Source organism: Puccinia triticina, chromosome 10A (genome assembly GCF_026914185.1).
Source record: "Puccinia triticina chromosome 10A, complete sequence".
NCBI lineage: Eukaryota > Fungi > Basidiomycota > Pucciniomycetes > Pucciniales > Pucciniaceae > Puccinia > Puccinia triticina.
Window position 1 is genome coordinate 4327581 of NC_070567.1, and position 18351 is coordinate 4345931.

Genomic DNA, 18351 nt, shown 5'->3' on the forward strand with positions numbered 1-18351 from the left:
CATAGTATGACATCATTTACACTGTTTCTGCAGCCTCAGACTTTGTGTATACACTAATTCCCCCTGTATGACAGCTCATGCAGTCTACTGTTACCTCATGCATGCATTAGAATGTTCTGTTGTATATTCTGACACCATTCATGTGCCCCTGAGGGGTTATGACATCATTTGTATCTACTCCCACCAGCTAAAATCCCTCACCCTGTTGTCTAGATTAGCTGAAACCCTAACCCACAAGCCCCTCAGGGGCTCCCCTTTTGTCTATAAAAGGAGCTCTCTCCACCCCCAGTGGCCTGCTCCCCAGTTCCTCACCCAGAACTCACAAGTCACCCAACACTCATCCACACTCAAATCCTAAAACCCTTATAACAATAAATCAACCCTTATAACAACATTTCAACCCTTATAACAAAGTAATTGAAACACTTACACGTTGCCAGTCAAACAGATTTCATCTGGAACAGACCAGACCTATCACTTAATAAAACTTGCCAAGCTGAGCTTGGTGGGTCTTGTTGACTGATAACAGAAGGGCAGAGCTTGCAACTCCATCATACCCTTCACCATTCAGCAAAAGGGTTTCATTACCACTTTTGAGTCCTACACCGGGAGTCACGCAAGAGGATTCGGGATTTACTAGGGAACAAGGTTCAAACAGATGTTTTGGTTTTTGATACTCCATGCTACGCACTGAGTAGCCAAAAAATCATCAGCCAGGTATGTGATAAATCAACCTAAATTCATGATAGATTTGGTACAAATTTTTGTCTGATACAAAGTTGGCTCTTCTCAGGAATTGGCCAGGCATATGCGGAGTCAACAGATGGATTGATGATAACCAAGTTCTCCCAATCTGGCAAGTGGCTGACAGGCATGTCCCAAGATCACAGGCCTCAAATGTGCCAAGTCAAAGATAAGGATTTCTACATATTTGAGCCAGTGGAGCTACAATCAAAACAGCTGGTAATCCCAATATTTTTCTTTACTCAAGCCGGGGTCTTACATGCTAGGTGCTGGGACGTTGCAAGGGATTGTGTGGGATTCCTCACAGTTGATAAGATTCAGACTGATACCCTCAAGATTGAGCTGCCTTTTGGCCTCCAATTTCATGACAATCGGCTGCAATCAATATCTGCTGAACAGTTTTGCCTCAACTACAAGGAGATTCAATGGACCAATGGCCGGATGTTGGTTGATGCCTGTGCTGGGGCACTGTATGGCAAGTCCTGATCGTAATTGTACCTCTTGCCCTCCCGTTTGGCGTAATCTGATCCTGCTGATTTGTACTTTACCTAGCAATCAAGTCCATCTCAAGTCAACAAGTGATACATTTACCAAACCCTTGGAGGAAGAAATCTCATAATATGATACTTCACACCGTTCCAATTGTTTTGTACTCTGATGACACATCTGGCAACGTATCCAAGCAATTCAACAAGCACATTTTGTTCTACTTCACTCTTGCAGGCCTCCCCCCAAAAATCTCAAACCAGGAGTACAACTGCCATTTTTTGGCCACTTCAAACTTGGCTTCAGCTGGTGAAATCTCTGAACAACTCGTAGAGGAGATCTAGTATGGTTTCAGTTTCATCTTTCTCTCTTGATGTCATTTCTGTCATGAGCTGATGTTTGGCGGGTTTCTCTCAGTCTCATGTCCACTGTGGGTTTTGCAGCTTACAATCATAGCATTTCTCAAGCTGTCTGGGTCACTTCAACAGTCTTGTGTTTTCTTGGGGACTCCCCAATGCATGCTGAATTTACATGTACCCCAAACCCTGGGGCGGCCCTCCACCCATGCAGGATGTGTAAGTTATCAGTTAGAATGAAGAAAGTCAAGCAGACCTCAACATTTGTACGGGAATTTCTGCACCGGGAAAGTTTAGGCGAAGAGGTATTTATCCTACTTGGCTTGGCTTCAACATCCGCACATTGGACTGATCCTCTCTCATGTAGACCGCTGTGAGGCCACGTGTTTGGGCCCAAACTTGTAGCAGATGCCATAAATTAGTCAAGACTGCCCTTTCCAAAAGCTTCAATCAGTTCACCATAAAAGGCAAGAAGTGGGGTTTAAAGGACCCAATATCTAACCGGTTCATTTGCGACGCAAAGAGGGACCCAGCGGTCAAAGAGAAGATGAAGCAATTGGAAGCAGAAAAGTCTACGAGAATGTGTAGTCCTATCTTAAGGCTGAAAGGTAATTCTGTTTGCCTCATGTCTAATCATGCCTTTGGTTTCACTGATGCAGTGGGATCCCAATTTAGATTTTGATGGGGTACACGACACTCCAGTGGAGGTCTTACATGTGGTTTTACTGGGTGCAGTAAAATATTTAGCTCGTGATTTGGTTGCAGGCGTCTCCGACTCGGACAAGCATCAGATGATTGCTTGGCTGGAATCTTTCAACTGCACAAGTCTAAATATTTCATCATTGAAGCCCACTTATCTGATCAAGCACATCAATAGTCTGGTTGGAAGAGACTTCAAAATCATACTACAAGCCGCACCTTTTGTTTTCGCCAATTGGATGACACCAGAACAGAGGCCTATCTGGTTGGCTTTGAGTAAATTGGCAACTTTCATCTTCCAAACAAGAATCAATGACATGAAGGCCTTCCTGATTGACCTCAAGTCTCACATTCACACGTTTCTATACCACTTGACCAAATCAACTGCGCAATGGGTCAACAAACCAAAATTCCATATGCTCCTGCATCTCCCTGAGTGCATTGAACGGTTTGGCCCAGCACCCAATTTTTTGACAGAGAAATTTGAATCATTCAACGGGGTCTTACGCAAGGCATCAGTGCACTCCAATAAACTGGCGCCAGGCAGGGACATAGCCACCACTTTTGATAACCTATCATGCCTCAGGTTGGTCCTCTCAGATGGTGTAATATATAACAAAGTCACAGGAGCAACTCGAACAATTGGGCGCCTTGTGACCTCAATGTTCACATTGTATCCTTCAATTCAGAGATCTATGGGTTACGACTACAAGGCCTCACGTATACAACCTGCAAATGAATTCCCACGGCCGACCAATGCAAAGCTCAAGAAAAAAAATCTCTCCTCAATCCCCAAGTCCCTCAGGAATGCACATCCATTGGTGCCAATTGCTCAGGTTGCCCAACTCCAAGTTAACAAACACGTCCGCCTTGGGAAAGGCACTTTTGTGGTGGTGAGTGGTATTCCTGTGTCAGGTGTGTGTTGATCAGGAAAACACATCTCTCTGACATTCTGGATGATTTTTAGATAGGCGAGTCACTCAATGGCAATCTGATCTTGGGTTTGGTTGAGTCTCTGTGGTCTGTCACTCCACACCGGGACGGCCCAACATATTTTGTATCTGTGGTTGAGTTCCAGCTGGGGGGGGTGGATGAGTATTATGAGATGAGGCAGGTACGTCGAAGTCACAGGGAGCTGTCAGTCAATGCAAAGGTGGGCACCCTTCTTGCTTCTTTCTGGTATCTGTTTCCCAAGCGGCAGTTAACTGATTTGGATGATTGGTTAACTGTGTGATGCGGAGTGTAGTATATCCTTGGTTGCGTGAATGTGCAACATGATTGCCACCAAGGTGAATGTACCTTGGAAAGGACAAAGTCAATACGTATGGAACGCCAAGATACCAATTGGAAGACTTGGGTTGTGAAACACTCTGATGAAGAACATTACATCTTGAATGCCGGGTCCTTACACGATCCACATCTCCATCACACCCTTTCTAATCTGCCTTTGGACCCTCCAACCCCGGCCGATTGGGTTGAAGCAATTGCAAAGGGGCTGGACATCTGGAATGATGGGGGTGACGGGGTGGAATCTGACCAAGAAGACCGGAGTGAAAGCAGCTGCTCTGAGGATGATGACGCCAAGGGGGAGACGGACGATGAAGACACGGGGAGTCAGGCAGAAACTGGTTCCACCTACAGCGGCACAGACACCGCCGATGATGTAGAGTGGAATGAGGACTCTGAGGGGTTTGATACTGACATCTCATGAAGGTCTGCAGATGCCGAGGGCGAAACTGACACCAAGGATGATGGCAATTGATACTTGTGTGATTTGTTCTATCTCACTAGCTCTTTTCGTTGTTTACTGCTTCTATCTCATCTCCCAAAAACAAGTTTTTTGTGAAACATCAGGCCATCCTAGCAGGCCTCCTTTGTAAGCATTCCTGCAAGAGCTCCTTTGAGCTCCGGCCTTAATGATTGATGTCCTTACTCATCAAGCCAGGCATGGCTTGGTCACAGCCACAAGACAAAGACATTGTAGGCGCACGATTGTGGGGCTCAGTGGCCCACACACTCTGGGATTGCAAAGGTCGGCATGGGGAGGTGCGGGCTCAGTGTGGAGCTAGACTACATACAATGGGGGGGGCATAATACGGGTTAGGAGGAGTCCTCAACGGAGGCCTCTGAAGGGGTCGAATGGACACGACCACCCGGGAGTCGGGGCCTCGCGGGTCAAGGCGGATTCAGAGGGGCTCACACTTCCGCCCGGTGGGCTGGCGGTGACCCCTCCGGGGGGCAAAGGCTTGCACCTCGGGGTCGACGTCGTAAACTCTTTGATGGGGGGATAGGGCCTGGTTGATTGGCGGCAGGCACAAGGTCCCCGGTGCACGGCAGGGAGGCGGCGGGATGGGGTCATGGGTCAGCATAAAATCACGGGCACGAGGTGGGAGGTTGTGGTGCTCACCGTAATCACACGGGTTTTGAGATCCTGTATCACGCGAATACATATCTCGCCCGAGTTAGAAGCCGCGCGCGCGGAGGCCACAAAGTGCCAAAACCCGTGTTCGCCGGCCATAAAGGAGCCGTGGTGATTGGCCTTCTTGGCGTCCGTGATCGAGAAGGACCACGTCAAGCGGCCGAGTTGATCGCTTTTGACGGCAACGTGGTTGAGGCGGATGGTCTCGCACTCCTTGGCCAGGTGGGCAAAGACCTTCTTTTTCAGGTCCTGATACGCAAGAGCGCCCAGGTCGACAAGGAGAGGCCGGGTGGCAATGCCATGCGAATACATTTCCGAGAAAAGTTCCCCTTGGTCGCATACACCTAGGGGGACATAAAGGGTGTACTCTACAACTAAACCAACGGGGTTTGATTCCTGGTGTGTGTGGATGTGTGGAGTCATCTGAAGACATGGGGGATTCTGCGGAACTGGGCGTTTGGTCGGTTGCGTTTCGGGTTTGCACGCGGGCTCATCTTCACTACGGTCACTGGCGGTTTCATCAAGGTCGTAGGGATAGAACAATGGCATTGACATGTGTAGCCCAAATTGAACCCCGTCTGGCTCCTCTGACATACGCTCGAGGGCGGTGACAAACACGTTGGTGGTCGAAACTAGAAGGTGCTGAGTCTTGCCGGCCACACCCGGCTGCGTCATCGACATTTCCCAGTTTAGGTTGTCTGGGGGCGAAGTAAGTTGTTTGCGCATCGCTTGCGCGATTTGAGGGTCCGTGCGCTCGATTCGCCCAATGGCACGTTGCTTGAATTGCGCCAAAGTCTGATTGCTGGGATGCCCATGACATCGGATCGGTGTGTCTGTGCTGGGCCCGTGGTGGTGTTTCCAATAGGTCATCTGACCGGCACGGTAGGAGCGTACGGTTTCCTTGGTGGGTCCAGGTGATTCTACCCAGATTGTCCATGTGACATTCAATTCGATGCCGCGATTGGTCGTTGTTGCGGGTGGTGATTAGCTGTCGGAGTCGTATCGTGCGTAACATCGCAAGTGGCAATCGACGGCGGGTTTCCCTCGGCGCGGATTCTCTTTGCGGAGGGCGGCGTCACATGAGTCTGCAGTTGTTGGGGCCAAGGTGATTGTGGTAAGCACACGTGCGAGAAATAGACATGGGTTCTCGGACTCACACTTGGGGGTTCGACCTGGGGATTGGTTCCTTGAGCCTGATCATCGATTGGAGACCGCGCGGCCCTCATAGCGTCCTACGTGGGGAGACCAAGGGGAAGTGCGTGATATCGAGCGAGAGCTGGACTCTGAGATCAAGCAAGAGCTGGCCCAGGGGCCCGGGGGCGTGGGGCCCGCGGGCCCGGCTGGGCAGGCTCAGCAAGGGCCCGCAGCGCTGGCCATGCCGCAGCATTAGGGCTATTGTTGCCCTAATGCTGCGGCATAGGGCAAGTGTCCCCCGCCGGGGTGCCAGAAACATCCGCCTGGATCCCCCAAGATTCCCACGCCACCCAGCTCTCCAGGCCGATCCAGCCGCCATGTCCTTCGACGCAAGCACCGCCACGCCCTCAAACCGCCGCCGGCTGTCTATCCCAGACGATGAATGTAAGCACAGTCAAGCCTCTTCCTCCCCCCCACTCCCGCCACCCCCCCCCCCCCCCCCCCTCCCCCTCCGTCGGCCTGTTGCCCCCTGCCATTAAACCAACCCCTTGTCCGATGCAGCCGACCAAGGCCGCCCACCGCAAAGACCACGGAACGAGGGCACCCCCGCCTCCCCCCCCGCGTTCAACCCATTCCTGCTGTTGAACCCCACCGACCCCCAGGGAGCCCGCAAAGACCCGGGTCACCTCCCAGATGAACCAGTGATCTTGACTCCAAATCAGCAGCTATACGCCGATTTCGGGGTCCGGCCGGTCTCTGAGGAACTATTATCGCGGTATGAATTGGTGAGTTGCCCGCGGCGACCCCCCCCAACATATGACCTCCCCGCCGCCCAAATCCCTCCGCCCATCTACTGTTAGCCCCCCCCCAAACCTTGCTGATGCAGCCGATCCAGATGCTGGAAGTGGACCGATCAGGCTTAGTATTAGCCTTGCTCACCGCTATACTCCAGCACCGAGGAGCCGCGGGCCCCAACGGACCCCCAGACCAAGCCCCGGCGCAGGCGCCCATTCCCCTGAGCCACGCTGACCGAGTCCGGATCTTTGAATATCTCCCGCTGTCAAGGTGAGTCCCTGGCCCACATGTGGGCAAGCATTTGAGGATGTCAACTCATGCTCCAGTTAAATCTCCCTTTCACAGGAGCTCATGCGGAGTGCCGCACGCGACGCAATGATGATTGCAAACGTTGACGCATACGCCGGCGATAATCGTGAACGATCGGTCTTCCGAATGGTCACTGTGAGTCCAGACCACGGTCCAGATCTCCCCGGGTCATGCCTCCCCCACTGAATCACTCTCCACCCCCCCCCCCCCCCCCCCCTTATCCTGCTCTCCTTCCTCGGGCAGGCGGCTCTCCGGGCCCAACCCAAAGCATACATCCGGGCCGACTTTCCCCCCCAGTTTCTCCAAGAAGACCGCTTGGCCCTCAGCCACGTCCACACCAAGGTGAGGAGACAGGTGAAGAATGTACAACACCTGGTACGCAACCATGCGCTCACGGGCGTTGTCCTCGGTCATTCGCATATGGTGCTCCTGGTCATCCCCACCCTTGACGTGTATGCACGGGAGCTTTGGAAGTACTTAATGGGCGCCAGTGCGGTATTATCCGACGGCCAAGTAGACGCGGCATTGGCCCGAGCGCCTCAGCTGAAGGCCTGGTTCGCTTACATCCGGCTTGCGACCATGGCCAACCACTTCGATCTGGCCGCACAATCGATCTCGCACTGGGACCAAATTGATGGACAACTGCAAGCCAACCGCCCGCGCAGTGAGAACTGGAACAATGCGTGAGTTCCCTCCCAACCCCCCTCCCCCGCTGACCCCCCATTACGTTGCAGGTGGATGCTCCTCGTCGTCCAGAAGGACCATCTCCTATTTGGGATGTCCCCGCTTCTGGCCGACCTGGATCGCAACAACTGCACCTGCCCCACCGTCGACGAGGTCAACATCCAGGTCGGACTGATGGCTTGATTCCCCTCCCCTTCTCATTTTTTCCCTGTCTTATTCCCCCCTTTCCCCCGGCCCCTCCCCCTTGTAAATACCCAACCAATACTTAGTGATGTTATGCATGGAATAAGAAAATGCTCTATACCACGCGTCCCCATGAGACCCCCGTCTGGCGTCCTTCGCCAGACGCCGAATGACGCCCGGCCATATTTTGCAACTGGTGGCCAAGCGGCGGAGGAGGCGATCCACGCGCCTCCTCTCCCATTCCCCGCGGGCATCACGGAGCTGGTGCATCCAGCCGCGGCCTAACAGCCCTGCCCATCGTGCATCCTGCGGTCGCTGGAGCCGGCTCAGGGGCGGACCGTTAGTCGACAGATGGTAGGGCCTCCCATCGTACCTCAAAGGGCCCTCACCGTCGTCGCCAACCAGCCAAGCCAGGCGAAACCGTTGCCGCCTGCCAAACGTCCACCCGGGTGATTTGGTGGACGGCAGATTTCCCACGACCATGCACCACGGCCTGGTCACCGATGGCGTTGCGATGAGAGCCAACCCGGCGCCCACAAAACCCTCAACAGGCGTGCGCAGGGCCTCAGCGATCAGTCCTCATCAACGCCATTGCCCCCGCAAGCAGGACGCCAGGCAGGGCGCCAGGCGCTAGTGGGGGCCTGGCGTTTTGAATGCAGACTCAGATACGGCGCCACCCCCCCCTGGGCGTCCCCGAGGCGCCCATCTGGGGCCGTTTGCGAGGCGCCTATGTCCGACGCCTCCCCGGCATTGCTAGTTCCACCGCCACGTGGGCGCGATTGACTTGCGGGGCCACGGTGGCGCCAGCGGGGACGATCGGGGGGCGCCCCAATCGTCCCGGTGTGTAGACCCCATAGTGCACAGTGTGATCTGGTACATATGGGCGCAAAAGGGCAGGCAGGGACCAAGGGCTGGTGTACTTCCACTGGCACGTGACTACGCTGGAATACACAGCGCCCCTTGTCACAGAAGGAAGTGCCTACAGTTGTACAGGGACCGAGCAAGGCGGTCTCAAGGGCTACTTTGCTCCCGCTTTGTTCCCAGTAACAAATATTGTTTCTTGTTTTTTTAAAAAAAAAAAAAAAAAAAGTGAAACTAAAAAGCTGTCCGACATGCTAACTTAACTAAGTCCCTCTCTTTGTGGAGGGGGGACGCCGTCCCGCAGGGACCCTCTGAAGGAGGGACTTATACACTAAGTGGACCCTGCAGCCTGAGAGAATCAGGAACTTGGCCTTTTTCAATCCTGTGTAGCTTCATCACATCACATTATGTGATTGAGTTGTAGGGGAACAAAAGATGCAGAACATCAAGGAGAATCTTTCCACCTAATGTCCTATTTTTAGGGGTATGTAATGACATTCAAATGTCTTTTTTTGCAACTTCATCTAGTTGGCTACATCCCGTATCACACATGTTGCACTGTACAGAGTCTGGAATCCATGATGTTACAACTCTGATTACAGCTCAACAAGAGGTATTGAGGATGGGAAAAAATAGTAGAAAGATAGGGACAGCTTGGGCCATCCCAGAAATGTAAACAATTTCAAAAATGGTGCAGAGGCTCATGAGGGAGAGTGATTCTAAAAAAGTCCCCACCAAAAGTCATAATTCTCTCAGGCCGCAGGGTCCACATAGGGCGTAAGTCCCTCCTTCGGAGGTCGCTTCGCTCCCCCGAGGAGGGAATTAGCTAAGTTAGTCCGACATGTCGGTCCAGCGCCTCCATAAAATCACCTCTCTCCATCTCCCAATGTTATTCCAAATTCTCCTCATTCCTCTCACGGTCTTCCGTCCCCTGGACCAGAACCAATTGGTTTTGTTCCTTGCCCAATTCCAGTTCAAACTCCTCACTTTACAAATCCCATCATCACTCCGGCGGCTAACGATGGTAATGTTTCCGATATGTTGGCGGGTCTTCAAGTCACGGAAGGTTTAACTTGAGATGAGACGATTCTCTCTAACGCTCAAGCCGTTGCCAATCTTCAGATCGAGTCTCGACGCTTAGAAGAGTCCTCCAGAAGACATGAAGAATCAATCCGCGAATTGGATCAACTCAGGATTTTTGCGGCGGATGTCACTCGGATGCGCAAGACAATGAATCGCGAATTCAATTCCCTTCGATTGGCAGCTGAGTCAACCAACACAGCTGTGAATCTTCAACTTGTTTGTTTAGAAGAGCCGGTTATTGTGCCTTGTCCAGTCCAAAACATCCCAGAACCTCCTTTTTTCTCTCACATTTACTTCTCTGGAGACGTTACAGAAACTCATCAATTTGTTTCTTTGGTTCGAGATACCTTTGCTCGTTTTCCTAATCATTTTGCGAACGACAGACAGCGAATCTTGTGGATTGCGTTGTATTTTCGGGCACCGTCTGGCCGCATCGGGGATCATTGCCCTTCGTACACCTGGTGGCAAAGTTTGTTGGCAAGAAACGCTCACGTACAAGGATTGGACACTAGAAGGGCTTCTTCTCTAATTGAATACGTCATTAATGAGTTGACGACTTCCGATGCCTTTCTCACCACCCTTGAAAATGTGTTCTCCAATCACACGGAGGAGGAGGATGCTTGTCGACAACTACTTGCTTTGCGTCAAGGTGCCAGTCCTATTGGCGACTTCAACATTCAGTTTAGAACCCTTCTTTATGGTGTCAACCTCTTGGACGCTTCTCAGATGGAAATTTATGAAGCTGCAATTAATCCCAGGATTTTGGAATTGGCAGCGCTGAGGGGTGGTTGGAACGAATTGACTAGTTTAGAGGATAAAATGAAGATGGCGGTCCGTTTGTACAGCGATTTGCCTCGGGTTGCGTTTTTCAATAGACCCCGCAATGCTCCACCGCCTGCTCCTCGAGCCCCTCTTGTGGAGGCTCGTCCTCCGGTTGATCCTCGCCCTGCTGTTCGACCTTCGCAAGCGGTTCCTATGGATTTGGATGCGATGGAGGCCGAAGAAGGTTTCTCGTTCGTCAATTTTAGGGCGGAATGTCGCAAACGACATTTGTGTATTTGTTGTGGGGCAAATTATGACTCTGAGCACGCCGCTATTCGCGGTTGTCCCCTTCCTGATGATCGATGCTTAACCAGACCAGCCATTCTCCGTTTATGGAGGGATATGGGTGGTTCTTTACGTCAAGATTCTACGACGGACTCTTCTCGCGATACGCGTTCTGAAACTCCTCGCGACCACTCTTCGACATTCAAAGGCAAAAAGTGTGAATCGGTTTCTGAAATGGCTCCGACAGGACCAAACAAGAAATCACACTCAGATTTGCCTGGTATTTTTGGTTCTTCCAGCGCTCACTTGGCTTCTGCGATACCTTCTGGTTTGGGTTCTTCTCGCCAAGGTTTGAACTCGACCGCTCCACCTGTGGCGGGACCCTCAACGGGAGCGGCTTTTGATTCTATTTCTGCCGAGCCTTGGTCCATCAGCGAGATTTTGTTTCACCGCCAAATGATGGAGGCGGAATATGATGATGAAGAGGAAGAGGGTGAAACTTGTAAGCATTTACATTTGGTATCTAAGCCTAGTCACATTAGCAACCGTCCATTTTTCGATGGGAAACTTCTTGTGCGAAAGGAGGAACTGATTGATGTTTCTGTTTTGGTGGACTCTGGGGCTTCTACCTCATTTGTTGATGAATCTTTTGTTCATTGCAACAGATTAAATCCGCAAGCATTGGATGTTATGCTTCACGTTTGCTCTTTCAATGGTTCGGCGCCTGTTTCAGGCGATGTTTCTCATTTTATAGATGGTTTCATTTTGATCCCCACTGAGGGGGACAAATTTCTTCATTCTACGGTTTGGCTTCATGTTACTAAGTTATCTTCGGTAGCCATTATTCTAGGGAGTTCTTGGCTGAGTGCCACCAATACTTTTATTGGTGGAGCGACGAATGATATTGTTGTTCACGGTTGTGAGATTTCTGCTTCATCTGACAATGTTTCTCGTGGATCGAGTTTATTTAAAGTATTCAATGACGTTTTTGTAACTGAAAGTTTATCCTCTTTGCCTCCCCATAGAAATGGGTTTGACTGTGAGGTTAATTTAAAGGAGGGTACAGTCCCCCCTTTTGGGAGGATGTACAATTTAAGTAAGACAGAGCGTGATCAGTTGAAGGCTTATATTGACGACAATTTGGATAAAGGATTTATCAGGTTGTCTTCCTCTCCGGCTGCCTCCCCAATATTTTATGTCAAGATGGAAGGAAAAGCGGACCGGCCTTGTGTGGATTATCGGCTATTGAACGGTATGACTATTCGTGATTCTTATCCCTTACCAGTGATTTCTCAGTTATTGAACAATCTTCATGGTTGTAAGTTCCTTTCAAAAATTGATTTGAAGGCAGCTTTTAATTTACTACGCGTGGCGGAAGGTCATGAATGGAAGACTGCGTTCAGGACTCCATGGGGGTTATACAAATATTTGGTAATGCCTTTTGGTTTGGCTAATGCGCCAGCTACTTTTCAGTGGTTTATTCAACACGTATTACGTGAATATCTAGATGTTTGTTGTTTTGTGTATATTGATGACATCCTTATATTTTCAAGGACGGAAGAGGATCACTTTGATGATTTACGTAAGATTTTGTCTAAATTAAGGGAATATTTGCTGGAAGCTTCTTTATCCAAGTGTGAATTTTTTTGTTTGCAGGTAACTTTCTTAGGTTTTGACATTACACCAGAAGGATTGAAAATGAACAAGAAAAAATTGGATACAATTCAAAATTGGACATAACCGACAAATTTAAAAGGTTTACATAGGTTTTTGGGATTCACAAATTTTTATAGGAAGTTTATTCCACGTTTCTCACACGTGGCGGCGCCGTTGACAGCTTTGACTCAAGAAAAGTTTGGTGAGACGGTGGGTTTTAAGATTGAGGTGTCATTAAAAGCGTTCGAGGAATTGAAAGGTTTGTTTATGAAGGAAACTTTGCTGAAGCATTTTGATTTTAATAATTTACGTTTAGTTCACTGTGATGCTTCTGGTTTTGCAATTGCTGCGTGTAAGCCCCCTCCTTTGGGGTCTTACAATGCCTTTCACAAGTCCTGTCACAACCATCAGTACTTAGTCTGAGTTCCCCCTTTCCCCTTCCTAGCCAGTAGAGATCCCGGACCCCTTTCATCTCTCTACTGTGCTAGGTAAGTCTTCTCCTTCTCATCTCTCTTCCTCTTCATGTTTCCCTTCTAGTTGTACTTACTCAAGAGATCCCGGACCCCTTTCATCTCTCTACTGTGCTAGCTCCCTGAAATACAGTACCGTTGGAACTAGAACTGTCCAAGCCTCGAGCTCCGCCCCCTTTCGAGCCTCCGCCCAACGGTCCAGTGAAGAGCTCCAAGCGAGCTCTTACACTGCGGTACTAAGTCAGCAAGATGAGGATGGCAATATGTTCCCGGTGAGCTATTTTTCCCGGAAGCTAACTGATAGGGAGCGCTCTTGGCCAATATTTGATATAGAACTATTGGCGATAGTCGCGGCTTTTGAGGACTGGATGGCGTGGCTTATGGGGACTGCGGAGCCAGTGCGGGTTTTCTCAGATCATTCTAATTTGTTGCATTTTAAGACGGCCAAATGTCTATCTCCCAAGCAAGCTAGATGGGCCGGGTTTTTGGACAATTTTACTATGCTAATATATCATATTCCTGGTGCAAGGAATCCAGCAGATGGGCCGAGTCGTAGGGACGATTTTGTGGAAGGTGGTAACAAAATTTTGGGCTCTGGACCAATTGTCAAGCAGTTAATGCAAATCCGAAGAGGTTTCGCTGCGGGATCAAGATATAACAGTAGGATTCAATGGGGTTCATGATATGGGTTTACAGCGACCTAATCAACAATTATTATGATATTTTGATCAAAACTATACTGATAGTGATTTGGCTTTAAAGGGTGTAGAGAGGATAGACGGAGTCGTTTGGCATCAAGACAGGATTCTAGTGCCGTTGTCTTTACAAGTTTGTATTTTGACTATGTATCACGATTCTCCTTCGGTGGGACATCCTGGAGTCGCTTGGACTTTATCTGCTCTCACTCGGACATTTTCGTGGCCGCGGATCAAGGCTTCAGTAATTGAATACGTCAAGTCGTGTGATTCCTGTCAGCGTGTTAAGCCAAGGAGACAGTTGAGTGATGGTCAGTTGGTGTCTTTAGTCTCAGATCCCAAACCTTGGAGCACAATTGGGATGGACATGATCACAAAGTTGCTGATTTTGGGTGGGTTTGATTCAATATTGGTAGTTATTGATCTTTTGAGTAAAATGACACACTTCATTCCTTGTAAAGAGGCCTCTTTGTCGGCGGTTTTGGCTAATTTGTTTAGAAAGAATATATTCAGGTTACACGGGCTTCCGGATAGGATAGTGTCTGATTGTGGCGCTACATTTGTAAGTGACTTTTGGAAGGAGTTAATGAAAGCTTTGAACATTCACACCTCTTTGTCAACGGCGTATCATCCTCAGACTGATGGTCAGACTGAGCAAATGAATCAAGTCCTGGAAGATTATTTGCGTCATTATTGTTCTTATTATCAGAATAATTGGGACAAGGCGTTGGATATGGCGGAGTTCTCTATTAACAATTTGGATTCAGCAAATCAAAAAATTTCTCCTTTTTTCTTTACATATGGTCATCATCCTAAGTTTAATATTTTAACTGAATCACGTGGGAGGAAGGACTTAGACGATTTTGTCATAGATTTACAGGAAACTCAAGAAACGGCGATGGAATGTTTGGATTTAGCCCGAAAGAAGCAAGCGTATTATCATAATAAAAGAAAAAAGCCGGCTCCAACGTATGTGGCAGGAGAGTCAGTTTTATTGTTACGGAAGTTTATGAAGACACGCCGTTTGAATTCAAAGCTAGATTTTAGGTACATTGGACCATTTAAGGTAGTAAAAATGGTGGGAACTAACACGGTTCAGTTAGATATACAAAAGGAGTATCCAAAATTACACCCCGTGTTCAATGTTTCGCTGATAGTTTGGTATTTTAGCCGGAATAGTATAGTAGATTGTGGTCTTCTTGATGGGATTAAAGAAAAGTATTACGCTGATGACGAAGTGGTGGATTTGTCGAGAATTAAAAATGTTTTGGACGCGCAAGAGGTACGGAAAGGTAGGTATGAGTATTTGATTTCCTGGAAGAATTCTATGGTAGGGAATGATACATGGATTACTGAAGATCATATTCCAGAGTCTTTGAAGCTAATGATAGGGCAATTCCGCGACGCGCATGGTTAATTGTTTGAATTAGGTAAGAAGAATAAGAAAAAGAAGGTTACTGTGCCGGTGACAGCAATTTAGGTATAAGGTGAGTCTTATTTGTGATGACTTGCCCGTGATGCAATAATTCTTTCAAAATTATAGCATAATAGTATGTTCTTACAATGTGATGATGTCATGGGTTAATGATGTCATGTAGTAACATTGTTAAACTGACTACTATGAAGCTTTCATTTAAGCTTTATGATTTGTATTCTTACTTTACTTGGATTTTACCTAGTTGTGTTGCGAATCAAGTTCAAGGATGGGATATAATAGTTTTTCATTATTATTGTTGTTCCTCTTTCTTTCCTCATCTCAATATCTTTGTTCTTTTATTATCATTACGTTCGAAATCCTATTCCTTTGAAAAACTCCATTATACTGTACAAGTTAATTCTCATTAGAGTTTCTACGAGAATTAACTTCCCCTCTCGCTTATGCTAGGCTATCTTGCCACTTGAGATAAGACGAGTAGGTGGGCCTTCACACGGGTGCCCCACCGGCCAACAGTCATGGCTCTTTTGATTGACTTGTCCGCTGGCACTTAGATTAGCCCGTTCCGGTACAGCACTCCATCTATGTGCGTGTATTCATCCAGTTCGGTATCACCTATCTGCATTCTCTTTAACAAGGCCGTCAGTCTTTGAGCCTTCTGTGTGGCCGTGCAAATGAGACTTATCAGCTTGGCATCCGTCGGTACTATCTCCGTTTCTGAAGGATCTGAGTGGTCCTCTTCTCTGCTGCCGAGCACATCCACTTCGAAGTATCTTTTGGCATCCTCCAAGTCAGTCGTCTCGTCGACGAACCACTCGTCCACCTCAGCCCACTCGAGTTCGGAGACCGCTGCAAATGTTTCCGGTGTGATGTTCTCTGGTCGCAGTAACTGGCCGAACAACACCTTATCCCCCTTGCTAGGCGCCAGGTCTGGACGCCTGGACAGCGCGTCGGGCTTTGTTGCTTGTCTCCCGGAGCGGAACACAATCTCAAAATCGAAGTTCCCCAGAGTTTTGGCCCAATGCGCTTGCCGACGGGATAAGCTTTTAGTAGTCATCTGTGGTCCGTGTACACGATGGCCTTCAACCTATTGGGGTTACCCTTGAGGTAGTGGCGCCATTCCTTGAAGGCTGCAACAATGGCCAAGAGCTCTTTGTCGAATATCTCATAATTCTGCTCTGCTTGGATGAGGGATCTCAACAGATAAGCCACTGGGTGCAATTTGTTGTCTTTCTTGCATACTTGCGAAAACACCGCTCCTAGTGCAAAGTGTGAACAATCACACTCCAGTAGGAACGGTTGGTAATTAGGGTCCGCAATCTTCAGATGTGGGGCCGTCGTAAGCACTGTTTTGAGAGATTCAAACGCCGCATCACAACACTTGTCCCAAATGAAGCGCGTGTCTGTTCTTGTGAGGTCATGTAGCGGCCTTGTTGTCCTAGAGAATTGCTCTATGAACCGTTGGTAGAAATTAGCAAATCCCACAAAACATTGCAATTCAGTGACGTTAGTGGGGGCTGGCCAATCTGTAACTGCTTTGACCTTTGCCAGGTCCATCCGCACTTGGTTGCATGATACAAGAAGTCCTAAGTACTCGACCTCATCCCGCAAGAACTCGCACTTCTCCGGCTTGAGCCAAAGCTGGTGCTTGCTGACTGTCTCCAACACTCCACTGACCGCCTCCTCATGGTTATAGATCATGATGTTGTCAAGGTATGCGGCCATATCTCTTCTGATCCTGCCCAGTAGTAAATCCTGTATGAAGAATTGGAAGAAGCCAGGTGCCCCATTGGTCCAAATGGCATCGTCAGCGGGGCAAACTGGCCGGCGCAGCACACAAACACCAACTTTTCCTCATCGCCCTCTGCCACCCTGAGGCTGCCATAAGCATTGCGCAGATTGAGTTTTGTGAACTTTTCAGCATGAAGCAGGCTGTCCACTAAGTCCATTGTTAGGGGGAGCAGGTACTTATTTTTCACCGTAAGTGCGTTCAATTTGCAATAGTCAAAGCACGGTCTCAGGTTACCATCTTTTTTTCCCGTGAACAGTACTGGGGCCGCCCACAGGGACGTCATCCGTCGGATCTTCCCGTTTTCCAGGCCCTCCCTGATGAGCTTTTCCAATGTGTCATTCTCTGCTGGGGAGAGCGGGATCACTTGGCTGGCTTGCAGCACCGCTCCTGGGACCAGATCCAATCAAAAGTTGTACTTGCACCGGGGGGATAATCATTGAGCCTCCGTCTTGCGGAGCATGTTGAGGTAGACCTTGTCAGCAACATTTCTTCCAGTGCCTTAACCGGTTCGGCACCCTTAGCCTCAGCCGCCAGCTTTGCCAACGTAGACCAGGATGCCTTCGCCGTGCAAATTGAACGGGGGACCTGCTCTGCCAAATTTGGAAGATGTGTCCGCTTGCCAGATGCTCTCAACTCTGCAGGAGATGGGGGTAATGGGGGTATGGCTGGGGACTCACATCGCAGGGGCGTTGTTCCGCATAAAGCACGCACCCCCTCGCCATTTAACCTTGCGTACCTCCCTATGGGCTCCTTCCCGTTGGTGGAGGTTGATTTTGGTATAGACAAAACCGCCGGAGCGGCCGCAATGATACCCTTTGGTGTCCCTCTTGCAGTTGGTCTTGCCGGGATTTCATTGCCTGTTGGCTCATTGTGAGGGGGGGTTGGTGTTGGCACCTGTGTGGGAAGTTCTAACAGCACTGCCAGTATATTTGGCTGGGATGAAGTCATCCCAGTTTAACTGGGATGCACTCAACCAATTCAAAACAGGTTGATCTCATCCAATGAAATATGAAACCAAGGGGGGTACCTTGGATTTATATTCCATCAGTTGAGATCAACCAAGTTTAAATTGGTTGAGTGCATCCCAGTTTAACTGGGATAACCTCAACCCAGCCAAATATGCTGGTAGTGCAGAGGTATCCGCTTGCCAGTTGCTCTTACTTGGGCGATTGAAGTGGATGGGTGGTGGGACTCCCATTGCGGGGGTATTGATTGGCATAAAGCACGCACCCCCTCGTCAATTCTCCTTGCTTGCCTCGCTACGGGCTCCTCCCCATCCTGCAAGGTTGTTTTTGGAGTTTGAAGGGATTTCAACAGAAGACCGTAACACAAAGAGCACTGAGATGAGCCTTAGGGCTCGAGAAGGGACAGTGAGGATTTAAGAGCTCACCGGATCGGCTTGGATTTGGAGGCGCGGAAAAAGAGAGATAGAACCAATGGTTGATTTCAGGTTTGTAGGCTATGTTTTAAGTAGGCTACAATACAAGGACCAAATTGTGGTTG

General features: G+C 49.1%; 4 protein-coding genes across 4 annotated transcripts; 2 read left to right on the forward strand and 2 right to left on the reverse strand.

Annotated features, from left to right (window-relative positions):
• Nucleotides 1–3609: 3609 nt before the first annotated feature.
• On the forward strand, nucleotides 3610–4047 carry PtA15_10A412 (uncharacterized protein; the record flags this gene model as incomplete). The annotated part of the gene is made up of 2 exons (XM_053160585.1): nucleotides 3610–3948; nucleotides 4015–4047. 2 exons carry the CDS (start codon nucleotides 3610–3612, stop codon nucleotides 4045–4047), a joined length of 372 nt encoding a protein of 123 aa, XP_053024544.1.
• Nucleotides 4048–4471: 424 nt separating this feature from the next.
• On the reverse strand, nucleotides 4472–5574 carry PtA15_10A413 (uncharacterized protein; the record flags this gene model as incomplete). The annotated part of the gene is made up of 2 exons (XM_053160586.1): nucleotides 4472–4579; nucleotides 4693–5574. 2 exons carry the CDS (start codon nucleotides 5572–5574, stop codon nucleotides 4472–4474), a joined length of 990 nt encoding a protein of 329 aa, XP_053024545.1.
• A 74-nt stretch (nucleotides 5575–5648) lies between these two features.
• PtA15_10A414 (uncharacterized protein) lies at nucleotides 5649–5930 on the reverse strand (the record flags this gene model as incomplete). The annotated part of the gene is made up of 2 exons (XM_053160587.1): nucleotides 5649–5789; nucleotides 5862–5930. The coding sequence occupies 2 exons, from the start codon at nucleotides 5928–5930 to the stop codon at nucleotides 5649–5651; spliced, it is 210 nt and encodes a 69-aa protein (XP_053024546.1).
• A 285-nt stretch (nucleotides 5931–6215) lies between these two features.
• PtA15_10A415 (uncharacterized protein) lies at nucleotides 6216–7809 on the forward strand (the record flags this gene model as incomplete). Its single annotated transcript, XM_053160588.1, has 6 exons — nucleotides 6216–6282; nucleotides 6400–6623; nucleotides 6725–6871; nucleotides 6979–7077; nucleotides 7186–7394; nucleotides 7677–7809. 6 exons carry the CDS (start codon nucleotides 6216–6218, stop codon nucleotides 7807–7809), a joined length of 879 nt encoding a protein of 292 aa, XP_053024547.1.
• Between the last annotated feature and the right edge of the window lie 10542 nt (nucleotides 7810–18351).